Source organism: Micropterus salmoides, unplaced genomic scaffold (assembly GCF_014851395.1).
Source record: "Micropterus salmoides isolate LMB-PRFRI ecotype aquatic unplaced genomic scaffold, ASM1485139v1 Ms_hic_scaffold_9, whole genome shotgun sequence".
NCBI lineage: Eukaryota > Metazoa > Chordata > Actinopteri > Centrarchiformes > Centrarchidae > Micropterus > Micropterus salmoides.
This window is the reverse complement of record NW_024044681.1, coordinates 36535344-36559812: the sequence shown is the minus strand read 5'-3', so window position 1 is coordinate 36559812 and position 24469 is coordinate 36535344. Positions and strand designations below refer to the sequence as shown.

General features: G+C 39.6%; 1 protein-coding gene across 2 annotated transcripts in view; it reads right to left on the bottom strand.

Annotated features, from left to right (window-relative positions):
- Positions 1 to 62: 62 nt before the first annotated feature.
- The window catches only part of alcama (activated leukocyte cell adhesion molecule a), a 52576-nt gene continuing 28169 nt past the window's right edge, over positions 63 to 24469 (bottom strand). The window contains exons 2-16 of one of the 2 annotated variants that reach the window (XM_038709098.1): positions 21193 to 21299; positions 19169 to 19388; positions 16131 to 16195; positions 13403 to 13490; positions 12627 to 12797; positions 11332 to 11456; positions 10791 to 10923; positions 9217 to 9329; positions 8569 to 8692; positions 8036 to 8157; positions 7207 to 7336; positions 6335 to 6361; positions 5181 to 5295; positions 3957 to 4074; positions 63 to 2245 (exon numbers count right to left, since the gene is read on the bottom strand). In XM_038709098.1, the coding sequence (XP_038565026.1) occupies positions 3990 to 4074; positions 5181 to 5295; positions 6335 to 6361; positions 7207 to 7336; positions 8036 to 8157; positions 8569 to 8692; positions 9217 to 9329; positions 10791 to 10923; positions 11332 to 11456; positions 12627 to 12797; positions 13403 to 13490; positions 16131 to 16195; positions 19169 to 19388; positions 21193 to 21299 (1625 nt within the window). In that variant the 3' untranslated portion in view covers positions 63 to 2245; positions 3957 to 3989. The remainder of the gene's footprint in view (positions 2246 to 3956; positions 4075 to 5180; positions 5296 to 6334; positions 6362 to 7206; positions 7337 to 8035; positions 8158 to 8568; positions 8693 to 9216; positions 9330 to 10790; positions 10924 to 11331; positions 11457 to 12626; positions 12798 to 13402; positions 13491 to 16130; positions 16196 to 19168; positions 19389 to 21192; positions 21300 to 24469) is intronic. The other variant, XM_038709097.1, reaches the window with a different exon arrangement.

The following is a 24469-nucleotide window of genomic DNA, read 5'->3' as shown; positions in this document are numbered from 1 at the left end:
TATATGCTGGGACTGATTAAAAACCCACATAAACGGCAAACAACCATTTATTTTTTCAAAAATGTACGCTTTATTGTCAACAATACAAAAACAAAAGTCTTTATTTACAACACTACGATGGCCTTCTCATCTTACCCTCTTTGGTTTCACTTCTGACCTGATTATTTCAAAAGATTAAAAAGGCATGAGAAAACAACTGACCAGGTGCTTAAAAATGTTGACTGCTTTCATGTTATGCTGTTTTGGAACACAGAATATGATTATACCACTACCACTTTGAAGACGCTGGATGGGGAAGTCAATACATTGACAGTTTAAAGAAAGAGAGCTAAAGCGTCGTGTCTTTGTTACAGTTTGTAAAGCTGGCATCCAAGTTTACAAATTTTATGATCAACCAATCTGTAGCTCTTTCAAAAGTCAGCTTAATATACTGGATTTACTACTTTCTTGCCTGTGTTCACATATTAATGGAATTACAGTCAACAAAATCAGTTGTGTGTCCTAATTATTAACAAAGAGGTTTAATGTAGACTCACTTATAAATCTGACTTTTGGCAATAGTCACAATCCACTGGTATTATCAGAAATATTAACAGATTTTAAGTTGAGATGAAAGATGAAGATGCTTCTTTTGTCAAGTTATTTATCAGACCAACATAAGCAAATGTATTCAAGTTTAACAAACAGTTGTGTACTAAATAAACTATTTACTATTTATAAATGGGCTTATGATTCCTCTCACTTTCAAGACTTGCTCTTGGTGGGTCACTGTGCTGTTGAAAAACAATCAAACTGTCTCACAATGATCAGCAGTTATCTAACTAAGGCTTTAACAAGCAAATATAATCATAAAGAAAATCAACAACCTTTAGAGAAAAACGTCCGTACGTGCCTTTTAAACCCAACACGCCTGTTTTCACTTCTCCCCTGTGACGGCGTCAGAAAACTGTAATCGTTGAACCCGAGCAAAATTATGTAAAACCCAGAGAGCTGCCCATCTCAACCATAGTCTTCAGTTTGGTTTATCCTTCACACCACTAAGCTAAAATAGCAATAATAATAATAATTATACAGCAGAGAATGAGCCAGATACTTGATAGTAAGTCTTACAACTCTCCTACCATACAGTACCTTTCAACACATGATGATGCCTTCCATACAGACTTAAAAAATGATCTTGCATGCTGCAGCATCACCATCCTAGTAGGTTGCACACAGAATATAAATACATCAAAAACACAAAAAAACATTCAGACCTGGCATCAGTAAAGCTTTCCAAAATGAAAACATGAAACAGAAAATATTAAATCTACTCCAAGAACACAGTCACAACCTTGAGAGGATGGTGCAGCAACTGTAGAGCAGACAGGTGGCAGACATGAAGACAACAATGTAGTGTATGAAACTGAATCACAGATGATCCAGCTCACTTTAGCATGAACTTAAAAAAGAAACATCATGGTAGAACACCATTTTGCATTTCTTACTAGTTGTTGCACTTTTCTAATAACATATTTTCTTTTTGCCTTTTCAGATAAAATTATTTGCAACAAAAAGTCCCTCTTGAGACTAACAAAAAGTAATTTACAAAAAAAACTAATTAGTGGTTCAGTGTGTCATGATGCTTAATTTGCAATTGTCCAATTTTGTGGGCATCCATTAACTACATATTCAGACAATCTACTTGCCAGTGTTTAAAAACTAGTGTAAATAAGTCAGGAGATTGCGATATGTTGAGGTTATCTTCTGAAAAGTTTGAGATCACTTAGTTTGAGGGTTATACAGCAAGTGTCTTTTTCTCTGAGCACAGCTAAACAAAGACTTTTCCACACAAGCTCAAAAAAGGAAAAATAAAAATCAACAGTGGATTGCTCAGCCAGGGCACACACACAGTTAATACAGGCCTTAAAATGTGTAGAAGGAGCTTACATTCTTTGATGAAAGTCAAGAAGAAAAGACACAAACAAAAAAAATGTCCTCTAACTACTATGTGGCAAAAACACCTCAGCATGCCTCATGGAATTACTCAAACAAAAACATAACAGGGAGCATTCACCAGGAACACAAAAACATGACACAGTAACACGAGGCAGACTCAGTGCAGACTTCAAGCAGTGAGGTGGGACAGCAGGCTGTTGGCAGGACTTGGAGGAACATGACTCTGACTGCTACTTATATGGAGCCTGATGAAGTGCGTCAGCAGCCAACTGGGAGTCTGTATATTCAAGGCTGCTTTCGACTGCTTCTTCCCCACAAAGAGAGAAATAAAGCCATTAACATCATTGCAATCATACAAGAAGAATGTTTTTTAGACATGATGACCAGAAAAACACTTATATATACACTTAAATTCACATTGATTATTACAGACTAGATCTTATATCCTTAGTTTTGGCAATCACAATAGTCCTGTCTAATATGACAATGTGGTACTTATCAAAGTAATTGCTATCACTACAAGTACACAAAGTCAGACGTGGAGGCCAGGTATGCATATGCACAAAGCCATGTATACCCAGCAACACTTTCAAGACACAAGCTGGTAGCTGCTAACATGCTCCCACTAAACAGGTATAGTGACACCCATTTAGTGTGTTGGCATGTTAAAATTTGCTTACTAGCACTAAACAAGTACAGCTACGGCTTTCAGACTGTTCAGGCCGACAGGGACTGCACCGAGAGCGGTTAGCGTAAAGGCGGGGGGCTTGCCGTTCTAGTTAACAACAGATGGTGGAATCCCTGTAATATTAAGGTTAAACAGCGTATCTGTAGCCCGGACACTGAACTGCTTGCTGTGGGACTCCGGCCTTATTATCTTCCACGGGAAATTCCACATGCCATCGCTGTAGCTGTTTACATTCTGCCCTCTGCCAACCCGACGTCGGCATGTAACGTCATCCACACCGCCATTGCTGAACTCTGAACTAAAAATTAAAAACATTGAATTCAACACCTGAGTGCCCTCATACTGATCTCTGGTGACTTCAACCACGTCGCCATGACCGCCGCACTAACCAACTTCACCCAGTATGTGAGCTGCCATACTAGAGGGGAGAGGACCCTGGACCTGCTGTCTGTAACGCTGAGGATGCATTCAGCTCGTGCTAGAGACTCAGACTCGAGGCGTGGGGCTCGTTAACAATGTTTATTTTTTCTCCCTCCGTTACCTACAACCTGCCTACGTAATACGTAGATTCTGCTGTGCGGCCGCACGTGAGAGAGGACAGCAAACAGCGGCAGCTGCTGAGTCATTCATCATAAAATTTGGCTTTAAAACTTCATAAAACAAGACCCAAACAAAGACGCGCTGAACGCAAATAAGTTAGTAACCTGTGGTGAGTAAGCATGTTTAGCTCAGTATTGGCCATCTAACGTTAGCTTGCTTCAGCTACGACCTACGAGAGGTTTACTGTGAATGAGCGTTTGCCAAACTTGTGGTGGTCGATTAACGTAATCCTTTACGCACCGCTGGCTGCCGTCACCTTAATTATTGCTGTTGGCTGGAAAGAGGTTACAGGTTTATTGTTGATCATGTAATGTCACAGTTTTATTTAGTTAACGTTACACTGGATTTATGAGTCTGGGGAGTGTTTTGATTTACAGTATTTAATAAACCGTCAATAATTGCATTGCACATTATATGGTTGTGCTCTGTAAATGAATAACAGGTTACAGTTACAGAATCCCTTATAGCTATGTGGTTTTATTAGCAACCTGGAGTGAACGCAGCAGGTGATACAACATTTATTATAACCACGAGAGACTTGAGACTGTGCACAGGAGTTGAAGGCAGCTTGGACGTGGCCAATAAACTTAATCTGTTTTGATACTATGGCGCCTGCCCTAATGACATTCAAAATCAACTATTTCAAATTTGCACTTGACCTGAAAACTTGATTAGGTTTACTTTGCGTGTGTTTATGTGTATGTATATATTTAAAAGTGATGATTCTTACCTCTCTCATTCCATGCAGTCCAGCCTGGTGCTTTTAAACACTGTGATTGTTCTCCTCTAGTTTCTTGCTCTCCTCAGACGTTCCCACCTCCTTTTCACCAGTTTTCCAGCTTCCTTGTCTATGGTGAATACAGAATTGAAAAAGTGTAATTCACCTCTGCAACAGAAAAACCTTCTCACCCTGCTGCAGACGGCACAATCAGTCACTCCACAGCAGGCTGCATACTGGGGAGGAAACGGTTACCGGTTTAATCATAAACCACGATAAAATTCCAGATAGACGCAGGGGCAGCATGCAACGTGGATTGTTTTGCACCACTGAAAAGACACAGCACTCCAGGAGATTTTTCCAAATCACTGCGAAAGGGGGCCACAATTCGATTCTTATGAGTCTAACTTAGCCTGCATTCACTAGGCTAAGTTAGCTTTTAGCTCAATGTATGATGTAGGGACTTCGGAATGACAAAACATAACATGGTTTGTCTGTCTGACTTGCTAACAGCTTGTTAACTAAAGCTCTCAGTGTTACCTACTGTAAAAACTCTACATGTTGTTCTGCTGCTAAATACGTCGTGTGTCTGCAGACTTGTTAGCTCGTTGCACATGATAACATGCTGTGTAGTTTGCATAGTGTAACAGCATGGCCGGAACCAGCCATGAGGTCACCGAGGTCTGGACCTCCATAATTATATGTAGGCTATAGTCTATCAATAAAATAATTCGAATAAAAACCATTGACAACACGATCAACTTAAATGGAGGCTTTAGGACCATGCGGATGCATTTCAACTTGAAAAACTGATCAGTGACCTGATCATCTTATAATACTGATAAACGTGAAAAGTTTGATAACTACTATTGTAATGTATGACATTTTCAGACTGTTTCATCTTTACTGCAAACTCATCTTATCAATATGCACATGCCACATTCCTACTTTCTCCTCTGAACTCACACATGCTTCTGCTGGTCTCCCTCTGCCCTGTGCTCTGAAAGCCTTCCACTTGAATCATATTCAGGACAGACAGGAGAGTTTGTTCAATCTATTGTCAGACTGTGGCTGTAACCCTTGACTGCTTATTATTCTAAATCCAGTTTTAGGATTACAAATTCTGGTGTTTGGAATGCAGTGTCAGCTGGCAAGAGCAGTGCCAAAAGGATTTGAGCAGGTACTTAAAACTGAATTATAAAATGCAAATGTACACTCAAGAATGTGTTTCTATACCTTGAATTCTTGATGTAGAGCCAGTAGATGAGTCCCACCAGAGCAGCAGCCAAGAGGATCCCTACCACAACACCCACTATGACCTTCGCCTGGTCCTCTGAATCCTGCTGAGCACCTGAAAACAGACAGCAGCACTCTGCTTCAGCAGTAGAACACACACTCACACTAAACTCATACAGGAACTTTCCAACAGAGCACCAAACGAAAGTCACTGTTTCTGAAAGTAATGTGTGATGAGGACACATCAAAATCATAATATGTCCTCTGTAGATCCTTCACGGTCACTGTTGCTCCATGCTAACATTTGATCTTGGGTTGCACAGACTACCAACTTCACAAACACACCTCTTTGCACTAGTTTATACTCAAGCAATTCATTTTCATCAGCTGATAATTTATCACATTCTAAGTTCCCTGACGTGCTGTCATTGTTACTGTAGCCACATGAAATCACAGAGTTTGTTTATATTTCTGGAAACATCAGCAGCACATGATGACATGCAGGATATTTTAGAGGAGTGTGTATATCAGTGTTTCATGGAGGCGAGAAAATGCATCACTGTCAGTTTGATGTTCTCGTCCATCACATTTACACATTTGGCAGTCACTCATAGCAGCCTACTGAGTGCTTCAGTCTGACTCAGCATCAATCTGCATTTTCTCACCAGGTAAACGGAGTTACTGAAGTCTGATCTTTTATAAACATGCAGTATAAATCTACTTTTGTTTTATTACTACAAGACCTTATAATGTGTAGTTTAGATGATGGCATTATCAGAGATACACGGACAGGTCTGATGACAAAACTATGCAGTCCTTTAATAATCATCAGATGATCAAATCTCCTCTTGATAATGTTTCTAATCTTCTCTAAGAGTTAGCCAGTCCCAATTAAAGTACTAAAGATGGAAAAGCAGAGATGAGAGTGCATGTTCATACAATACTGTCTGCAGGTGAAGCAAAGAATATGGGTCAGTTTATATATGAAGAGGAGTTTATTGGAAGCAAAACCATAGATTCCACCTAGATAACAGTTTAGTTCCATTTGCCACGATTCCCGGTTTTACCTAGAGACTAGTTGATGTTTTTGAAAATAGTCTCCTAAAAAAAAGTCTAGAAAGTAAAAGTAAGGACAAAAGAAAACAAAATCTTACCTTTTTCCTTCTTTTCCTCCTCAAAAACTGAAATCAAACACAAATAAATTAGAACTCATAAAAGCAAAACATACATAAACCCCAAAAACAATAACAAAGACTAAAAGTAAGAGAGCCCTGGTCAGGTAAAGCCTGACAAAGTGAAAGCAAAGGTTTTCTGATTGTGCCTCACAACAAGCAAACTGTAACTTCAGAAAGAGGAAAGCGACAATACACTCTAACAGCAACAATTTACTATGCCTACAAAGTATGCAAGGCAGTGACTCTTGGACTGCAGGGAAAGAAAGGCAAGACAGGTTTAGCACCCCAGCAGACAAGAAATACAGCCAAACCCAGAAGACACTGAAGGAGGGGGGACAATAGAAAGGAGGATTATCACAAACATAAAGAAAGAGTAAGGATTATCTTATGTTCCAACAGCATTGGAACATAATGTATTAAATTAAGGATCCCACTGTAACAGTCCGTGTTTGGTAGTTTATTTCATTCCAGTCTCCATAGTAGGCACAGAGTGAGGATTCTGTGCAATTGGTGCACTGCACACATCAAACGTTCCACATTCTGCTACAGTTGATTAACACTTAACTGCTGTTTTTAACAGGTTGAAATTGAACAAAGGGCAGTTGTATAATGTTCTGAAAAGTTTCTCCACATTCAAGTGGTGTCTGTAACAGCAGTTTGCTGCTTGGTTACTTTGATCTAATGAATGACAAAAGGCGGTACCACATCAAACAAGTGAAAATACTTGATTTGTCTGATCAAAGCTGTAACTTCAGTTCTCTAGCAAATAAGCATTACTGAGCCTCTCTCATTTCTAAAAAATTATTGAAAATAAAGCCAACCAACCAAGCTGTTGACAAGCATGAACTCACCAGAGGAAACGTTGATGGTCCTGACATCTTCCCCCAGCTTGTTGCTGACGCTGCAGGTGACCGTTAGGTTCTCCTTGGGGATCACAGTGATTTTATGGGTGGCTTTGCCGTTGATGTAGGAGCGCGCCTCCTGAAGGCACAGCAAAAAGACACACAGGAAAAAGAGGCTTCAAAGGTCAAATCTTACACATGTAGCAGCCTCTTAGGTTGCACACACATTACTGACTATCCCTTCTAGAGGACATTTAGTGTATTGCTTGACAGGATGAGAACAGTGGACAGATAATGGGAGGAAAATACCGCAAATTTCAACATCAGTCAGAAGAGCTGAACTGGATCTGCCATTGGAGTAAGGCAAACTCATTTTGCAGAAATAAACACAGAACATCCTCAGCCTTGCCAACAAACCTAAATCAAACAGGTGCCTCATTAAAGCACTGCCTGCTCGCGATGAGTCCTAGAGTACTTCATCACAGATCATCTTGTTAAGTACATTACTTATTAAGAGTGAGTCCTGTTCTGCACTTGCGTGGACAGTCTGTCCTATATGTTGTATTCTTTTTTAAATCTCCCTCACTACAAGGTGCAACATTGTTTGCATTTCCGTTGATCTCTTTGTATTCCATTGATGTATTAAAGTCAGGTCTCTTAAAAAAAATTAATTCATGACACTGCACCATTGTCATTGTGCATGCCGTATAAAAATGTAAAGAAATTCAAAGAACACTTTAATCACATCATACTGCACACTTTGCTGTTATTATGCTTCAGTTTGCTGCCGATACTAAACACACAAATGCACTTATTCACTCAATGCTCCAACACCTACATTAGTGCTATTGACGCTCCATTGGAAGCTAGGTTCTGGCACTCCCTCAGCCTCGCAGGTCAGAACTTTGTGTTTGGCATCATCAACACGGTGCTTGGATAGGCTGGTGATCACAGGCTTTCCTGATACACACACAACATGTTACTGTTCAATTGAGTAACATTTTATCACACAGATATTTCAAGTGATGTACACCGAGTTTACAAGATGTTATGAAGAACAGATTGAATCCAGGAGCCCTTATGGATTTCAACTTTTGAATGCACTTCAGTTATGACAAAGAGATGCACTAGACTAGCCACTAGTCAAACTGGATGGATTCTTAACATTTTGTTCAGTTAGTGTTAAAAGTTATATAATCTAGTTTTGAGATGTGAAATTGAATTTTTATTCAAAGCAACTGACTTCGACCCTGCCAGGTTTTGATTTTGTCAATGAAAAGAGGACTGTATGAATTAAGACTAAGACATTTGGAGCATTTCACTTATTTCAGCCAACAGAGGATTTAACCTGACACACACACAGTGACTCACCTTCTACAACCAGTTCAAAGCTCTGCCGCCGTGTGAGGCCGCTTAAGGAAACCTCGCATACATAGACTCCTGCATCTGCATAGGTCAGCTTACTAAACTCCGGCTCCTTAACTGCCGCTCCATCCTGAAAACCAGTGTCACAATGTCAGTCTGTGTTTTCTGACCTGTGAAGTGTACCTGTAAATCTCATTTAAATGCAGGAGTAATACATCCAGTGTCATTATCAATTATCCATTTGCAGTCATTCAATAACATATGCAAGATGTCAGTTTCATCTATCCATCTAATTTCTATACCCACTTCAGGGTAGAAGGAATGTTAATTTCAGAACTCAATTTGGAAATTTAGCAACCATTATGTGAGGCTACTGGAATCTCTGTATCAGTGATGTGAAAACATCTAATCTTCAGTATTGCATCATTACCCTTTGCTGCAAGACTCATCTTATCTTACTTTTTCTTTTGTTATATACTAGACTAAATAGACCCAATATATCAGCTATATTGTAAATAAGCCTTTGAACAATAAAGAGTAAATCTACCAACCCTTCTATAAAGAGAATGTTGACAGGCAGTTAGACAATCCTCCTCTTTCATTTACTTCTGTATTTCGATGCCACTTACCCAGCCCCAGTCCCAGCACCATTACCTTTGTCCATGACACTTTAGTGTCCCCCGAGGCATTCTTCTCTGTCTTCACAGACAAGGTGTCCCCTAGTGTCTTCACAACCTTGCCAGTGTGACTCAGACTCAGGTCCAGGTCTGAGAAAACAAGACAGATGATATTGAGTAATAACGGCTGGCTGAAGGAGAGCACTTTCATTTTGCTGCCTCTTATTATGGGTACCAATGCTGCCATGATGTGGTAACCTTGAAGGATTTTAAAAATATTTTTCAAATGTGACACCTCCTACATGCGCTTGTTAGTAGAGTATAGCATAAAAACTGAGTCAAAGGTTATTATGAGATGACATTTTATTGCTACAGATGGGGATGTGCAGGTCGAGACCACTATGAAAAGATCCTACTAACAAGTATTGTGTGTGTATCCAAAGCCTATATCTTCTTATCTCCTATTCCTCTGAGCCATAGAGCTCCACATATACTGTATAAGCCACAAATTTGTACTGATGGCCAGTGGATAAAACACATGCCACCAATGTGTCCCTGAGCAAGACACTTAACCCCTAGTTGGATGAAAGTGTCAGCTAAATGAATAAATTAAAATCAGTTTTATTTATATAGTGCCAAATCACAACAACCTGTTCCTTGATTACTTTGCAGTGAAAACAAATAAAATAAAATGACAAACAAAATAAAAACAAAAGCTAATCAGCAGCAACTAAGAACCTAACTTGTCAATAATGGCATCTCACTTGGTTAATACATTGGTATTGTTCCCTGTTTATTTCCCATGCCTGGAAAACAAAACACACCACAATACTTGCTGTTCTCCTTTCTGTGAATGAAGATGAAGCTGATTTTGTGCTCCAGAACATATGTGTATTCTATGTGAGTGCAGGACTTGCTGTTTTGGCAGGAAAAGGTAAACAAAAATCACATCATATTTGCTGCTGGCTGTCAAAGGACATTTACTTGGTGCCAGCCAGCTAGACGGAGCCACAGCAACTTTCCTTTTCTATGTGGGCACATTCCCCTGAGACACACACAAACACAGTCACAGAAATCTCTTAATCATTTAAAAGTTTGGAACTGACAAGTTTAAGAGCTGTGAAATGCACTGAAGCTGCAGTCTGGGACATAAGAGGGAAAATGTGTTTTTATTGTAATGATAGGGCCCATTTGAACTGAAGGCTCATAAACATACACCTGGGAAAAAGGGACTAATTACTTGAGAGAGTGAGTGCTGCAGATGGGGGGTGTGCAGCTTATGAGTTGCCTGAGCTCCTTGCCCACCCAAACACTTTATCACTTTTGCTCACTTGATGTCAGAATTTTCTAATCCCTCTCTGGCACTCCTTGCTCTGCCTCCCTGCCAGGCTGGGCTCTCAAAGTTTGAATTTGATTACCATTCCTCTGCTCTCATGACTTTATTTACAGTAAATAACAGAGCCTTCTTTAGTGTAGGAAGTCTGTTTGTTGGCTCAAGGCACAGGCAGAGCGAGGACAATAGTTGGTGGTTTGTTTCTGTGCTGCAGCAGGGACTTCCCTGCTTCTTGTGGTACAGTATGCCGAGGCCCTGCATATGTCATGAGTACTCACAGGTAACAACGATGCGTTTGGAGGCCTCCATTTTCTCGTTGTCAGCTAGGGAGCATTTGTATTCACCCGTAGACTCTCTGTTGACGGCAGTCAAAGTGAAGTTGTCCGAATTTTTCACCAGCATTTTCTGGCCCTGGCGGAGATAGGAGAGAAGGAGAACAAAGAGGATAGAGGTACTGTTAGCTGCTGTCATTCTGATAGAATATCAGGAAATGAGAAGAAAAGAAGTAAGTGTGAACAGGAGTCATTCTTTAAAAGAGGAATGCAATGCAGAGGTCTATTTAATTAATAATACAAGGCTTTTTAAAAATCCAAAAAAATAACTCGATATCAGTGAGTGTAACACTTGAAATTGAACCACCAACACCAAAGTTTGCCTTTTGAATGATATATTTTCCACTTCAAAGCCAATTTCCAAAAAGCTAATTCAAATGTGTGGTAAGTGGTGCCAGTCTGGATGGCTGGATTCTCAATGATCAACTATTATTTCAGAGCAGACAGAAGTTAGCTGCTTGAGGTTGAAGTTTGGGCTCTGACTGACCTTGATGTAGAAGAAGAAGGAGCTGGGAGGAGGGTTGCCATCAGCGTGACACTTCAGTGTCACATTATCTCCTTCTACGATGGACTCCTTGGGCATAATTTGTAGGCTAATGTTCTCTGATGGATCTGAGAGGTTCAGAGGGGAAAACTTTAAGAGGGAATGTCATATTTTCAGACACCTTTTATTGACTTTATTTATTAATAAATCACCTTCACACTGGATCAAGTCAGGGATTATGCAACACATATCCATTAAAAAAAGGTGACCCTCTTTGATCAACCAGGTGTGCAGGCCGCCCTCCTTACACAGGTATAAAGTGGACAAAGCCACGTCACTAGCTTACAAATTGTTAAACCCCCCATGAACTTGCTGCTGCCGAGGCCTCCCAAGTTTACCACGTTTATTTATTGATCCAAGCTTCCCACTCCATCTGCTCTCCACAGTTCAGGGATGTGATCAGGAACACAAAGAGTGCACTGACTGTTCTTCCCTGTTGGAATTCCCCCAAACGCTCAGATCCTGAAAACCTCAGTACAAAAGCTCAGCAAGCACATTGTTCACTGCATCATCATTATGTGCAGTTTCCAGAGCTTTGTGATAAACCTTCTCCCACGACAAGCTGTTCAGTCCTACACACCTATATGCACTGTGTGCTGTATGATAACTGGTTGTGAAAATTGTTAGGCCAGTATGCCTCATACAGTGTTAGGGGGATGGTTGTTTCACATTTCTACAGCCTGGAGCCTGACTAATGAAAGCTGAGGGTGGTGTGTGGAGATTTTTGGTCAAAAACATAATGATAAGGGCCTACTTAATAACTATAAATAAATATTTTCATTAGGCATTTCTGTGTGTGTCTGAGAACATAGTGCAGTTGATTTGACACTGCTTTTATTAGACGTACAATTTCAGACATAGCCTCCTCTGCTGGAGTGGCCAGCAGTGATAAATCAGGGGCAGTGGTTATTTGCATTAATCTTTATTCCATCCAAACGTACAAATTAATGTGATGCTGCTTTTCTTCTATTTTAAATGCACAAAACCTTGGTGCAGTCTTTTATTTCATTTACAAGGACAAAGGTAATGTCACTTCTAAGAGAGCTGCATATTCTAAATAAGTATCCCCCTAGTGTCAAATCATTAAACCGCTAACTAAACAAGTATCAAAAATACTTGTTGGAGAAGTAACTTCACCTTAGACCCCCAATTTTCTTCACAACCAACTGTATGTAGGCAGCTATAATGAAGGTGTAATATAATTATGGAGCCTGATGGCGGTGCTGTACTCCACTCACAGTGAATGGGAAAGCGTCCAAGGTCAGTCTCCTGATTGGTCAGCTCATATGTGGACACACAGGCAAAGACTGCGTTGACGTCCTCCTTGGTGGCTGCATAATGGAGGGTGGAGGAGGTGGTGGATAGGCCTGTAGCTGGATCAACTTTCATGCTGGGGGTGATCACAACAGCTGTAAAGAAACGGATGGACAGGCAGAGGATCAGATTCAACTTCATTGTCATTGCAAAGAATACTGAGGCAACGAATTACAGTTTAGCACCTAACCAGAAGTGTACAAGCAGTAAAGTGCACAGTAATAAAGTGAATGATATATAGGATAAACAGTGAGGAGTGGATATGGATACAGTAAGATATACACAATAGTGTGATATGAGTACACACACACACTGTCCTGCACTGCAGGTCAAACAGTACTGCAAACGTTGCCTATTGGAACAGTTCTGTGATTGTCTACTCACTGACTGCTCCCAGAGAGGATGAAACAAACTGTAAACTGGTTTACTGTCATTACTGTCAAAAAGTCAGATGCAGTATCATATTACTGCACCCTTCGGCGGGAAGTAAACAACAGTGAATGATGTATTTCTCTTGTTTACTGTTTAAACTATTTTTTGGGGTAAATACGATCCACTGTGAGAGGCTGGATTTTCACCCTCCTGTCACTGCACAAAAACACTTGATGGCGACTGGGGGAGATGTCCGACATGACAGCATCTTGTGCAGTGTGTCTGTTGGATAGTTTCTGGGTGTGTCAGCAAACATGTGATGCGATACCTTTGCCATCTGCTACCAAGGGCTTTCCATTCTTTTTCCATGTGATCAAAGCTGCGGGGTTTGCATCTGCTGCAACACATGTTCCCAGCTGAACAAAACAGAAAAGGAAACAAAATACAATAAAATAAAGTCCACACACACACACATAAGACTTAGGGCAGGGCTGGATCAGAAATCGTATCTCTGCATTTTTACGCTGACATCCGATACAAGATATATATCAATATTTTCTATGAAGTGGGCTACTTGCGCGACTTGTAATGTAATAGTTAACAACTCTGTGTTTGTCTGCAAATTTACAATATACGAAATTGTCGAATTGTACATACCGATATACCTTACAATACCCATTCACCACCCAGCCCTAAACAGCCCTAATGTGACAGATGAGTGTATTTCATTTAATCTGGTGTCGTCAGTATCAACTGTCAGAATGGAAGTTCTGACATTTATTAACTGAACAATACAAACTGTTTGTTTATGCCTTATACCTGAATTGATTGAATGCAACAATTTTACACAAGTCCTGTGTTAATGTTGGACAGTAAGTAGGCTATTGCGCCGCAAGAGAGTAACTGTGTAGGAAACATTGCACACAAAATCTGCACAAAATACCTGTCATTAGCAGCTTCACTTTAAAACTATAATGTTGTCTGCTTTCCAACTTTAACAGGAGAATGTTGGATGTAGGCCAGAAAAGACAAATCTAATTTAGAATGTTAACTAGTTTTTGTGTTCATAAACTTGCTGTGTTAACTTTTCAGGACTGAAGGTCAAGCGGCAGCAGAGATCCGCTGTGTGTGAACCAGATAGGAGTGAGTCATGAGAACATTCCTTTCCCCAAACTGCTTGCTTTCATATCCTGTAGTACAGCCTGCACCTCTGAGTGTACGTGACTCAGAACAAACATGCCTTCTGTCAGGAAATACAGTAGTCAAACAGTAGTAGCTGAGTGGCTGAGTTATGTTACCAAAGGGAGCATATGTGGAAAAGTCCTTTCTGGTTCAGTATACATACTGTCATCATTCACATTGTTAATTTAAGAACCACTCAGCTAATTTATTAATACAATCACTCAGCATCTTAAAATGTCAGTGGGTGGACAGTGATTTTGAGTCTTTCGAAATGCAGAGCACAGTGGAGTGTTCTTGTTCCGAAGCAGAGCACAGGGCCGAAAGTGTTGAGATGTTGGCATTGACCCTGCAGGTATATTCTGATCATTATGTGATGTGAAGCAGGAAAAATCAGGGGATTATTAAGCCTTTAAGAGGGAAGTCAGTGTGAACGCTACAATGCTTATGTGTGAATGTATGTGCATGTGTTGTGTGCATGTATGGTGCCTTTCACCTCAAAGCACAGGCTCCTATCCAAGTACAGTGTGTATCTGTTTCTGATCAACCGGATTACAACCCTAACTAATACATCATCTACCATCACAGTCAATGGAAAAAGAAAACCTTGATCTTAGTTCTGACACTTCTGGTCAGTTAGCTTGGCCCAATCACTATGAAGTACAGCCTGACTGTTGACTGATGTCCTTGACCTTGTTATGATCAAAAACTCAGCAGTGTTTCACTTAGCCTATCATTTCAGAAAGGCCATGAATTAATCGGATATTTCAATATCCGATTAATTCAGATTCCTCTCAGTAAAATAGGGCCATAACTAATGGATAGTTTCATTATTGATTAAGGGACTTTTAGAGTTAACTGACTGCTGCTGTGAATGGTATCGCGGGTGGGAATATCCTGACGATGAGTTGTGGTTCTTCGGTGACATTTTATAACGTAGCCTACTGATGGAGAAAGTAAATGGAGCAGACATATACAGGGAAAGTGAGACAGAAAGAGGGGGGCACGCTGATGTGTTTGCAGCAGAGGCTACGTTAGGTGTGTGAATGTGGAAACATATCTATCATAGTGAACAACTCTCAACCATTACAAAGTTATTCCAATGTTGTGAACAGAGACCATTTTCAAAACAAATGCTCCAATGTGCAATAACAGACAGTCATCCACTTGAAACTGAAAACCTTTGCATTAATGTTAGCCATGATGTCCACAAACCTACTGCAGGAGACAAACATCTGCAAACACCACAGTGTGAATTTGGTTGTTTCTAATAGGAAAAAAGCAGTTTAGTATCTATCAAATCTCAAATGTCAGAGTGTCTTTGAATGCACCAGCATCATGTGACAGCAACAGAATTCTGACCAAAATAGAAAGGTGACTAATGGTTCACTACAATGTGCTTCTTCTTTTAATAGAGCTTAAACATCATGTTGATTATGCTGTACCATGCTGGAAGAAATGAAAACCAGTATCTATCTGGGAACAAGGCATAAATCAATAAATCAATTGGCATGCTTAATAAATGTAAAAATAATCACCAATAAAGTCATGGAAAAGCAACAAAAATACAGAAGTGCACATTCTAGACTTCCTCAGAAACCTCAGGCTGCTTGGACTGTGTAAATGAGTCAACATGTCAGCTTCCTGCATGACCCAGGCAGGGACCACAGTGACAATATTTCAATATAACATGTGCACCACGTACCAACAAAAGTAATTTATGATGAGTTTATGAAATTCTCAAGCTCAATCAAATAGACAAAGAGCAATTAGTACATAACACTACATTACTTCAGCCCACACATACATTACATGTGCAGAATTCATGTGGTGTGAAGCGGCAGGTTCAAAAATGTAAAGGTCATAGTATTTCTTACCATTACAGGTTTGTCCTTCTGCAGTGCTTTAGACTTCTCCATAACCTGAACTGATGATGGTTTCTCTGCAAACACAAAAGGAGAGAATCAGGTTTTGGAATCCGTAACGCGTCACCCATGTATCTTTGCATAAGCTTGACAAATGTAACTGTTTTTGGTTAATTAGTCAGTACTAAAGATTTTCTGTCTACATCAGTAAACACAGCATGTGTAAATTACACCAAAACAGCTTGTAACATGACAATATTAAACAATCAGTCTGCATGGCTTTATTTGAAGAGGACTAAATATGTGCACATTTTGGTTTTACCACTTTTGGGGATAAATCAACACCAGAACAATCTCCTTAACAACATAAAATTGGCACATTTGGAGCAGTTCAGATTCTTAAACTTATTTCATTTTGTTTGAGCAAAGGAGATGAAAAATAAGTGATATATTTATTACAGTGATCTGAATCAGGTCAAGCAAGATGTGAGTTTCTCTTTATGTTTAACCTTCTGCTGCTGTAATCTATCCATTCATCTGATAGAATTCAGTTCACATTTATGCAGTGTTGTGTAATTGAAGTGTATTAGATTCGATTTTGAATTTCTTGAAAGTGTAGCCCCTTGAGATGTAGCATCTCATTTCCAAGGGGGCCCTATAGACAAACACAAAATCAAACATATAATCAAATACAGCTTAACCTGACAAACATACTGAACATTATAAATACACAGACACAGACAGCCAACTCACCCTCTCCCACCCACAAACCACACTCCCCAGTTGTTGTGCAAGAAAAAACTTGATATAATTTGTCTTTTTAAGTACACACACATTAAAAGCAAGGTGAGGTGAAAATAAAGAGGTAATAGATCTCAGAAAAAGAGGAAGCATATTCAGATGGACTGGAATTACCTGCATTCCAATTCTTTGAATAATGTGGGGACAAATAAAAAGTGATGTTGCATATGTCTGAGAGGATATGGAGCTCTACATGGAACTAAATCTGTTTCAAATAGGAAGGACAAATAAAATTAAGGCTGCACTTGCATTCTTAGCACCAGAGGTTGGTTGAAGTTTTTACAAAAACGGGTCAGCGAGTAGCTGGTAAACAGGTTTGATTCAGCTTGGTAACATGGACTGGAGCAATAGTTTCAGAGTGGTGAGTTATTATTCTGTAACAAAAGTATTTTTCATCCATAAAGTTTTAACTGAGCTCTGTCTCTACATCACAGTAACAACTTTGTGTCCATTGACTGCCTGGAGGGTAGCTAGTGTTTGGAAGGGAGAGGTGTGTGCTGCAGCTCAGTGTTTTTCCACCAGTGTTTTTGAGGGCGTGTTGGAGTAGCCGCTCAGCGAGCATTATGACATGTATTTTCATTGTGACGTCACAAGTAAAGGAAGTGAAGGGCTGGACTACAAACGAGCTGTTTTTAAGCAGTTCAGATCAGAGTTTTCTGTGGGAGATGGGAACTCCCTTTGGGCTGGACTTTGAGCATTTTCACTTTGCAAACCTGTTACATGCACAAAAAATGAATATAACTCAATAAAGGAGAGGGGAAAAGCTAAAAAGCATAATACCACCTCCTTAATGCTATAGTGCCCAGTGACCACAGTTTAGCCCTAGAGAAAAGACAACACAAGAAGTCCTGCTTGAAGGACATGCAGCGTACTGAGCTGCACACTATGTGACTGCATGTTGCAAACTGGGGACACACAGTTGAAACAACATCACTGAATGTTACTAATACTTATTTTGACATGGTTTATTACACAGACACACAAAGTTACCAAAATGAGAGACCCAGGTTCAATCCCACACTGTGTCCCTGACATTTAACCCCTTGTAGCTCCAGAGGCATGCGACCTCTGACACGTCAGCTAAATGAATAAATGTAAATGTGATCTTCTGCTACATCAAGAACCATCTAGACCTCTCAGGTGGTATGGGACAGGTCTGCTTTACATCCCCACAGTCAAAACTAAACACGGAGAAGCAGCGTTCAGTTTATGCTCCATATATCTGGAACAAACTCCCAGAATCCTGCAGGTCTGCTGAAACTCTGTTCTTTTACATCAATGCTGAATACTTTTCTTTCTGCTGCTGCCTTTTATTAAATCAAATATGGGGTTTGATTAATATTTTACACTGCACACACTTTTATCATCTTGTTTTACCTTGTTAACTCTTTTCAATTGTATTGAAATGTCTTATATATAGCGCTATGTTGCTTATATGTAAAGCACTTTAAATTGTTGAAATGTGCTATTCAATTAAACTTGCTTTGCTTTTCTAGAGAGCATGCACTTATTGTTCTTCAGTCAGGGCCTTAGTTAAAGAAACCTTTATTGATCTGCATTAGTTATGTTTGGCGGTATGGCTCTGTTCTAGGACCTCTGAGATTTCACTTGCCTACGTGAAAAGCCCCAAGCCGCCATTCTATGTGCATACATGGAAAGTCTAATGCAGCGAGAGCAGCAGCAAAGAGTGAAAATGAGCCATTCTTTCCACTTTGATCTGCTTAAAAGCGTCCCAGATTGTTTAAAAGGGAAACCTCTGATCCGCAGCAAGGAGCAAACTGTTATTTTATTATTACTGCCCATGAAAGCAGTTACAACAGGCCTAAATTAGGAAAGAGACCTGCCGCAGATGATCAAGCTATCGAGTCCATCTTGGAAAACTGTTACAACCTTATCAGACTGCTATTGTTACTTTTTTGTAAAAAGTCACTAATGATCCTCAAACATTAAGTGAAAGAGATGGGACCAACATGTCAGAACATTTATGTAACAAGATGCATGTTGACAGGTACTTTTGTCTGTTTTAAGATAAAAACACTTTAGGATACAATAACAAGAGTTTCCCTTTTAAAATCTTGTTACGTTCTGTGACTAAGTGCAATGACATATATCAATGTTGATTGCGCAGAAAACCACAGCAACAAGTGCTTAGCATGAAAGATGATTATTCCACCAAAACAAATATTTCAAATTCATTCAATAAGAGGTTGTAAGGACAAACACTGTTGTAGTGTGAATACTGAGCTTACTATGAACAGTGACCGAGACGGGGAACTCCCTGAGGTTGGATTCTGACACAACCATGCAGGTGAAGGTCTTTTCGTCTTTGAGTGAGGCCTGAGTGATGTGTAGGCTGAACTTATCATCGATGTTGACCCGCTGGGCATAGCTGTCTGTGGCCTGAACTGTGGCCTGGCTGCTGTGGGCTTGTTTCAACAACAGATCGCCAGGAGTGCCATCTTCTTTTTCCTGAAATGTGACAATATAAGAAAGATAAGGAGACAACAGAATGGTTTGGTGTTTTAGTAAATCTGTACATCACTCTTCCTCATTCACAATTGATTTAAAAAGAGACATACATAATGTAACAATCTAGGGCACAGTATTAAACATGGCATTAAACAAATATGGCATTAAATTACAAATTAGATTCTAACTGACCCTTTGCTAAGCCACGCCCTCCTTAGTTACTGTCGCTAAGTCCGACAAACTGTTGGACCAGTCGGACTTTTAGCACGGCACTGCCACTGTCTATAACTGCAATCTCTGGAGAAATATTGACTAATTTTTGGAAAAAGCATTCTTAGAAAGAAGCAGACAGTTTTGCATTTGAAGGTTGTATTCAGGCAGTCAAACTGAAAAAAAATAAAGACAGAAGCTAAAGCCTACTGATCACAGAATAAAGTGAAACACCATATTATTATACGGTATACGGGAACACGACATTAAATTAAGATGATGCTAAAGCCAAATGAAGACTCAGAGACACACTGTTGCTCTTTCACTCGACTGCAGATTTTGCATTTCGTTTCTACATTTTTGCACAAAAACAGATAGTACTTGAATGTCCTCTGAATTCAAACGAACTGAGTTTATGAAAAGCATGTTGTAGTCCAGGTTGCTGATGTGTTATACAGTTGTGCATATTTGATATATGTGACAATTGATGACTCTGCCTGTGACAGATGTGTTTTTATGCTATTTTTCATTTATGATATCCCCTTGCGTATTTTCTGATTTACTCTTTAATTCATTCATGAACATATTTACTTAGCTTTTCTGATATACTTTTTCATATATTTCAATTATTCTGACTAAATCTATGAAATGACACAGGTGTACATTTAGCTCTTCCTATCCCATTGGGTGCTAATGTTTGTCTGTATTTCAGTACTTCTCATGCTATCAAAAAATACCCATAAGCTCATTTCATCAAATCTGTAAAAACTGATGTGACAATGTGTTGTCAAATACTCACATACAAAGATAGCCCAATCAGTTAATGTCGTCCTCCTTTATTTCTTTTCTTTTATCTCATTGAATGTCTTGGGAAAGTTTGCATTTATTGAGAGTCACAAAATGGCAACTTGAGGCTGGCTCCAAAAGTGAATAATACCCATGGCATGTATGTTAAAATGCCCATCTCTACTGCAGAAATAAACATGTTTACAGCCTGGTACAAAAAACGGCTTTGGTCTCTGTATCTTATTTCCCCCTTTATGACAACTGTAGCGGGTTGAATTTGTAACTCACCCGTGAATTTTATGGTTAAAGTTATCAACTTCCGCTGGTCGCTCCGAAAAGCTTTTTCAGCAGCAGCCCCTAAACTGTGGAATGAGCCACCTCCACAGGTCAAATTGGCCCCGACCCTCGAAGCTTTTAAATCCCGTCTTAAAACTCGTATTCCCTGGATTTTAACCCAGCATGAGAACTGTGTGGTCTTATGTTGTTTTATGTGTTTTTATGTTTTATTTCTTGTCCAGCACTTTGTAAACCTTTGTTTTTTTTAAATGTGCTGTATACATAAAATGGATTGGATTAAAAGGGAATGGCCACTTTGAGTGACAGGTGGGTGCTGTCACAGGTGACTAGCGGCTAGCTGTCTGCTAGCTCCACCTCTTTGCCTACTTTTGGCTTAGCCAGAGTTAGCCACTGCCAAGACGGTGACGGCCACAGCCTCACACACTGAGCTTCACCATCCTTCTTGAGAAACATATGGATGGCGTAACAGAGACTACGACCGTGTTTTATACAGTCTGTGGTATCTACTTACGTATTTCCACTTGATGAACATCAGATCCTCTGGTGCCGGAGCTCCATTGTTACATTGTATAACAATTGTCTCTCCATACAAGGCAGTAATGCTTTCTGAACACCACACTGCAACACAAAAGGCAACATGTTGTTACTATTATTAAAAAGATACTGTACTACCAAAACACAAACTGAAGAGGGACCCTATTGATTCGGTGTGGGCGATGAAGTGAGCAGTAAGTGTTCTCCCCTATCTCAAATACTGTTATGCTTGTGCACATCAAATATTCCAGTAAAGCTGTGTTACTGTCAAAGGGTGTTTAGAATTTCCAAAGTCATAGGAAATCAAAACAAAAATAAATAAATAAAAGTGTCACACTGTTCATACTTTCTATCCTTTAATCAGTGGGCAGGAAGAACAGAAGGGTAAACTAAATACGTTTTCTGACACCATGAAAGAGGCTGTGGTTAGACTAGGCAGCGCCTCCGAATTATAAATATCTAGTAATGGATGGCTGTGGACAAAGTGTATAAAGCTACGCCACACAATGAAGTCACTCCAAATGTCGTGACACCACATTTCAAGCATACCTCCCATTAAGTTAGTTGGCAGATGTGCAAGAGGTTGGGCTCAGTGGGACGAGACCTTTGTGCAACGCCACTAGAAAACCATTTCCTCTGTCCACAAAAGTGAGAGAGCACTGACATCAGCAAAGCCAAGTCATATGCAATGTGAGAGGAGGGAAGAAAGGGGTGGAGAGAAGATGGATGGTTGGAGGTCAGATCAAAGACAAAGGACACTAACGTCTTCATGCTCCAGCTCTTTCTCTTTGAGCTTTCAGCTGAATAAGAAGCAGCTCAGATTCTTGTCATTCCGGAGTGATGATGCAAGTGCGCTAAAAGAGGCAGCTGTATTCTTCCTCAGCTCCAACCTGACATTTACTGATATTAAATCTTTAACTACAGTTAGAACACAAGTTATATTTCAAGATGATATTGTGGACAGTAATTAAGCAAAATATTAAAAGAAACCACAAATAATAAATCACAATGTTTCAACTAAGATGAGTAAAGTCAGTTTGCTCTGTCATTATTAACTAGCACGGCACATTTCCTAGTTCACCTAATCAGTACTATGGAAAACTAGCACAGCTCTGATCATTAAATGCTTTTCACCAACAGTACCATCTCATTATTGAATGTGTTGAGGTTTTAGGCCAAACCTCCAGGCTGCGCTACACTCAATTTATTTAGTGTATTTGGTTTGACACTTAAAGTGAAGAAAAACAATGATAATGAAACACAAAGATTCATGCAAAAAACATGCATCTATTTTCATTTTTCAAGGAAATCACACACAAAGCTGCTTTCAAGTTAAGGCAACTGAGTATACAATGACCAACATTAGCTATGGTTGAATGAAGAAGACTATGAAAAAGGTGCATGTTTTCTCTGGTAGTCCAAACACAAGTCATTCAGGGGAATTCAGCTCAAATTTAGAATCTTTGAACACATAATAACAGTTATGAAGAAGTAAAAAAAACTGTCTTGGTGAATTTGAGCTGGATGGCCAATTATAAAAATCTGAAAACTTCAGCAAAGAACTAAAGTGATCCCAAAAAACCCATATCTTCTCTATTTTTCCGCCAGTGTATGAATGCGTGTGAATGTTAGTTTCTGTTTGAGCGCTCAGTGAATGAATCTGTGTGGATGTAGTGTCAAAAAGACTAGAAAGGTGCTATACAAATATGGAGCATTGAAATCCAAAGTGTTCATGCTACAATTGTCCTTGTCACGGCTGCAGCATGGGTATATGGTGGACAAACAGTGGCAATAAAAAAGGCTACCTAAGAATCCAAAGCAGACAATGCAGCCAGGCCTGGAATTATAATCTAGTAATACTATAATACTACTAATAATAATAATCCCAGCCCTGGGACGGAAGTAATATCACATTAGATTCCCTGATCAAGAGCAAAAAATAGCAGAGATGGTAACGCAGAGAAGAATTAATGTAGCCTTCCTTATTGGGTTTCAAATTATGGCTTTTGACCTACTGGTATGTGTGTGTGAGTTTTTTTCAGTTTCAGTTTAATTAGATTTCAACAGGTAATTATGCAGGAGTGGTGTTATTGGCTGCTGGGTACTACAGCAAATTTACTGTCAGTCTTTGCACCACTGATTCATGTTTTAAGACAAATCATTTGATTAGATCTCACTGTGTGAGACAGTGGTTATAGACAGCATGAGGTCTTTCATTTACTTCACTGCAGAACACTTGCCCACTTGCTTGTGGTGTTTTTGTTTGGCTGGACTGCGCCGATGAAGTTAAGTCTCTCCCCGACTGAGTGATGTAGTTACACCACTGGTTGGTCAAACGTTCCCCTTTTGTTGTTTTAAAATGAACAGGCATGTGAGTCGCGAGAACTGGGAGGGGAGATAGAACATAGTGGAGCCCTGTTTCCAGCAGTAGGGAGCGAGACAAACATACAAGGACATTCAACTGATTCAAACAAAAGATATATATATATACATAGACTACTTTGGGACTATTCTCCTGTGGTTTACACAGAAATGGCTACCCTCACTGAACTTTCCACAGACACAGAGGACCTACATGTAACACAGATGAAGTGATCTAGGTTTAAAAATAGGAAAACCCTATAAAAATCAGTATGAGAGTGATTCTATCCTTGAAATGTAACTTGAGAGCTTATCTAAGGGTTTTAAAGGGTTAAAATTCAGTTACCAGGGCAAAATATACAGACAGGTTAGTTTGGCCAATCAACTGACAGCAGGTAGGCCCACCCACCTGCTCCCATGTCTCTGGGAGCTAGCACAAGTTTTTCCTGCTGCTGTTGTGTGTGGAGAGCATAGACTGTATATAAAAAGGTGGAGAGACAGAGAAGCGCTGTGCTGCTATGGAGGATGAAAACTGTGAAAAACCATAGAATATGAATATGAAAATATATGAAAAACGGAGAAAACTGGAGAAAATATAGCTAAAAACAGACTACACTGAGGCTAACTTCAACACTACAAACGTGGTAGCTAACTGCTGGAAGAATTTAGTTGTAAATGATGTAAGCATTTTATGCTGATGTCATAGCCTGATTGTGATATCACTTATTGCCTTGTTTAATCAATTTTCTATTATAATTTTTTATTTTTGGTCCCAACCACAATTTTATTTTTTATATATTCTCTTTAAATATAAGAAGCCGGCATTACCTTACATCTAATTCTTGTTTTTTAGGTTAGAGCTTTCATGTCACTGGAAGCTGGAGATGAGTGAA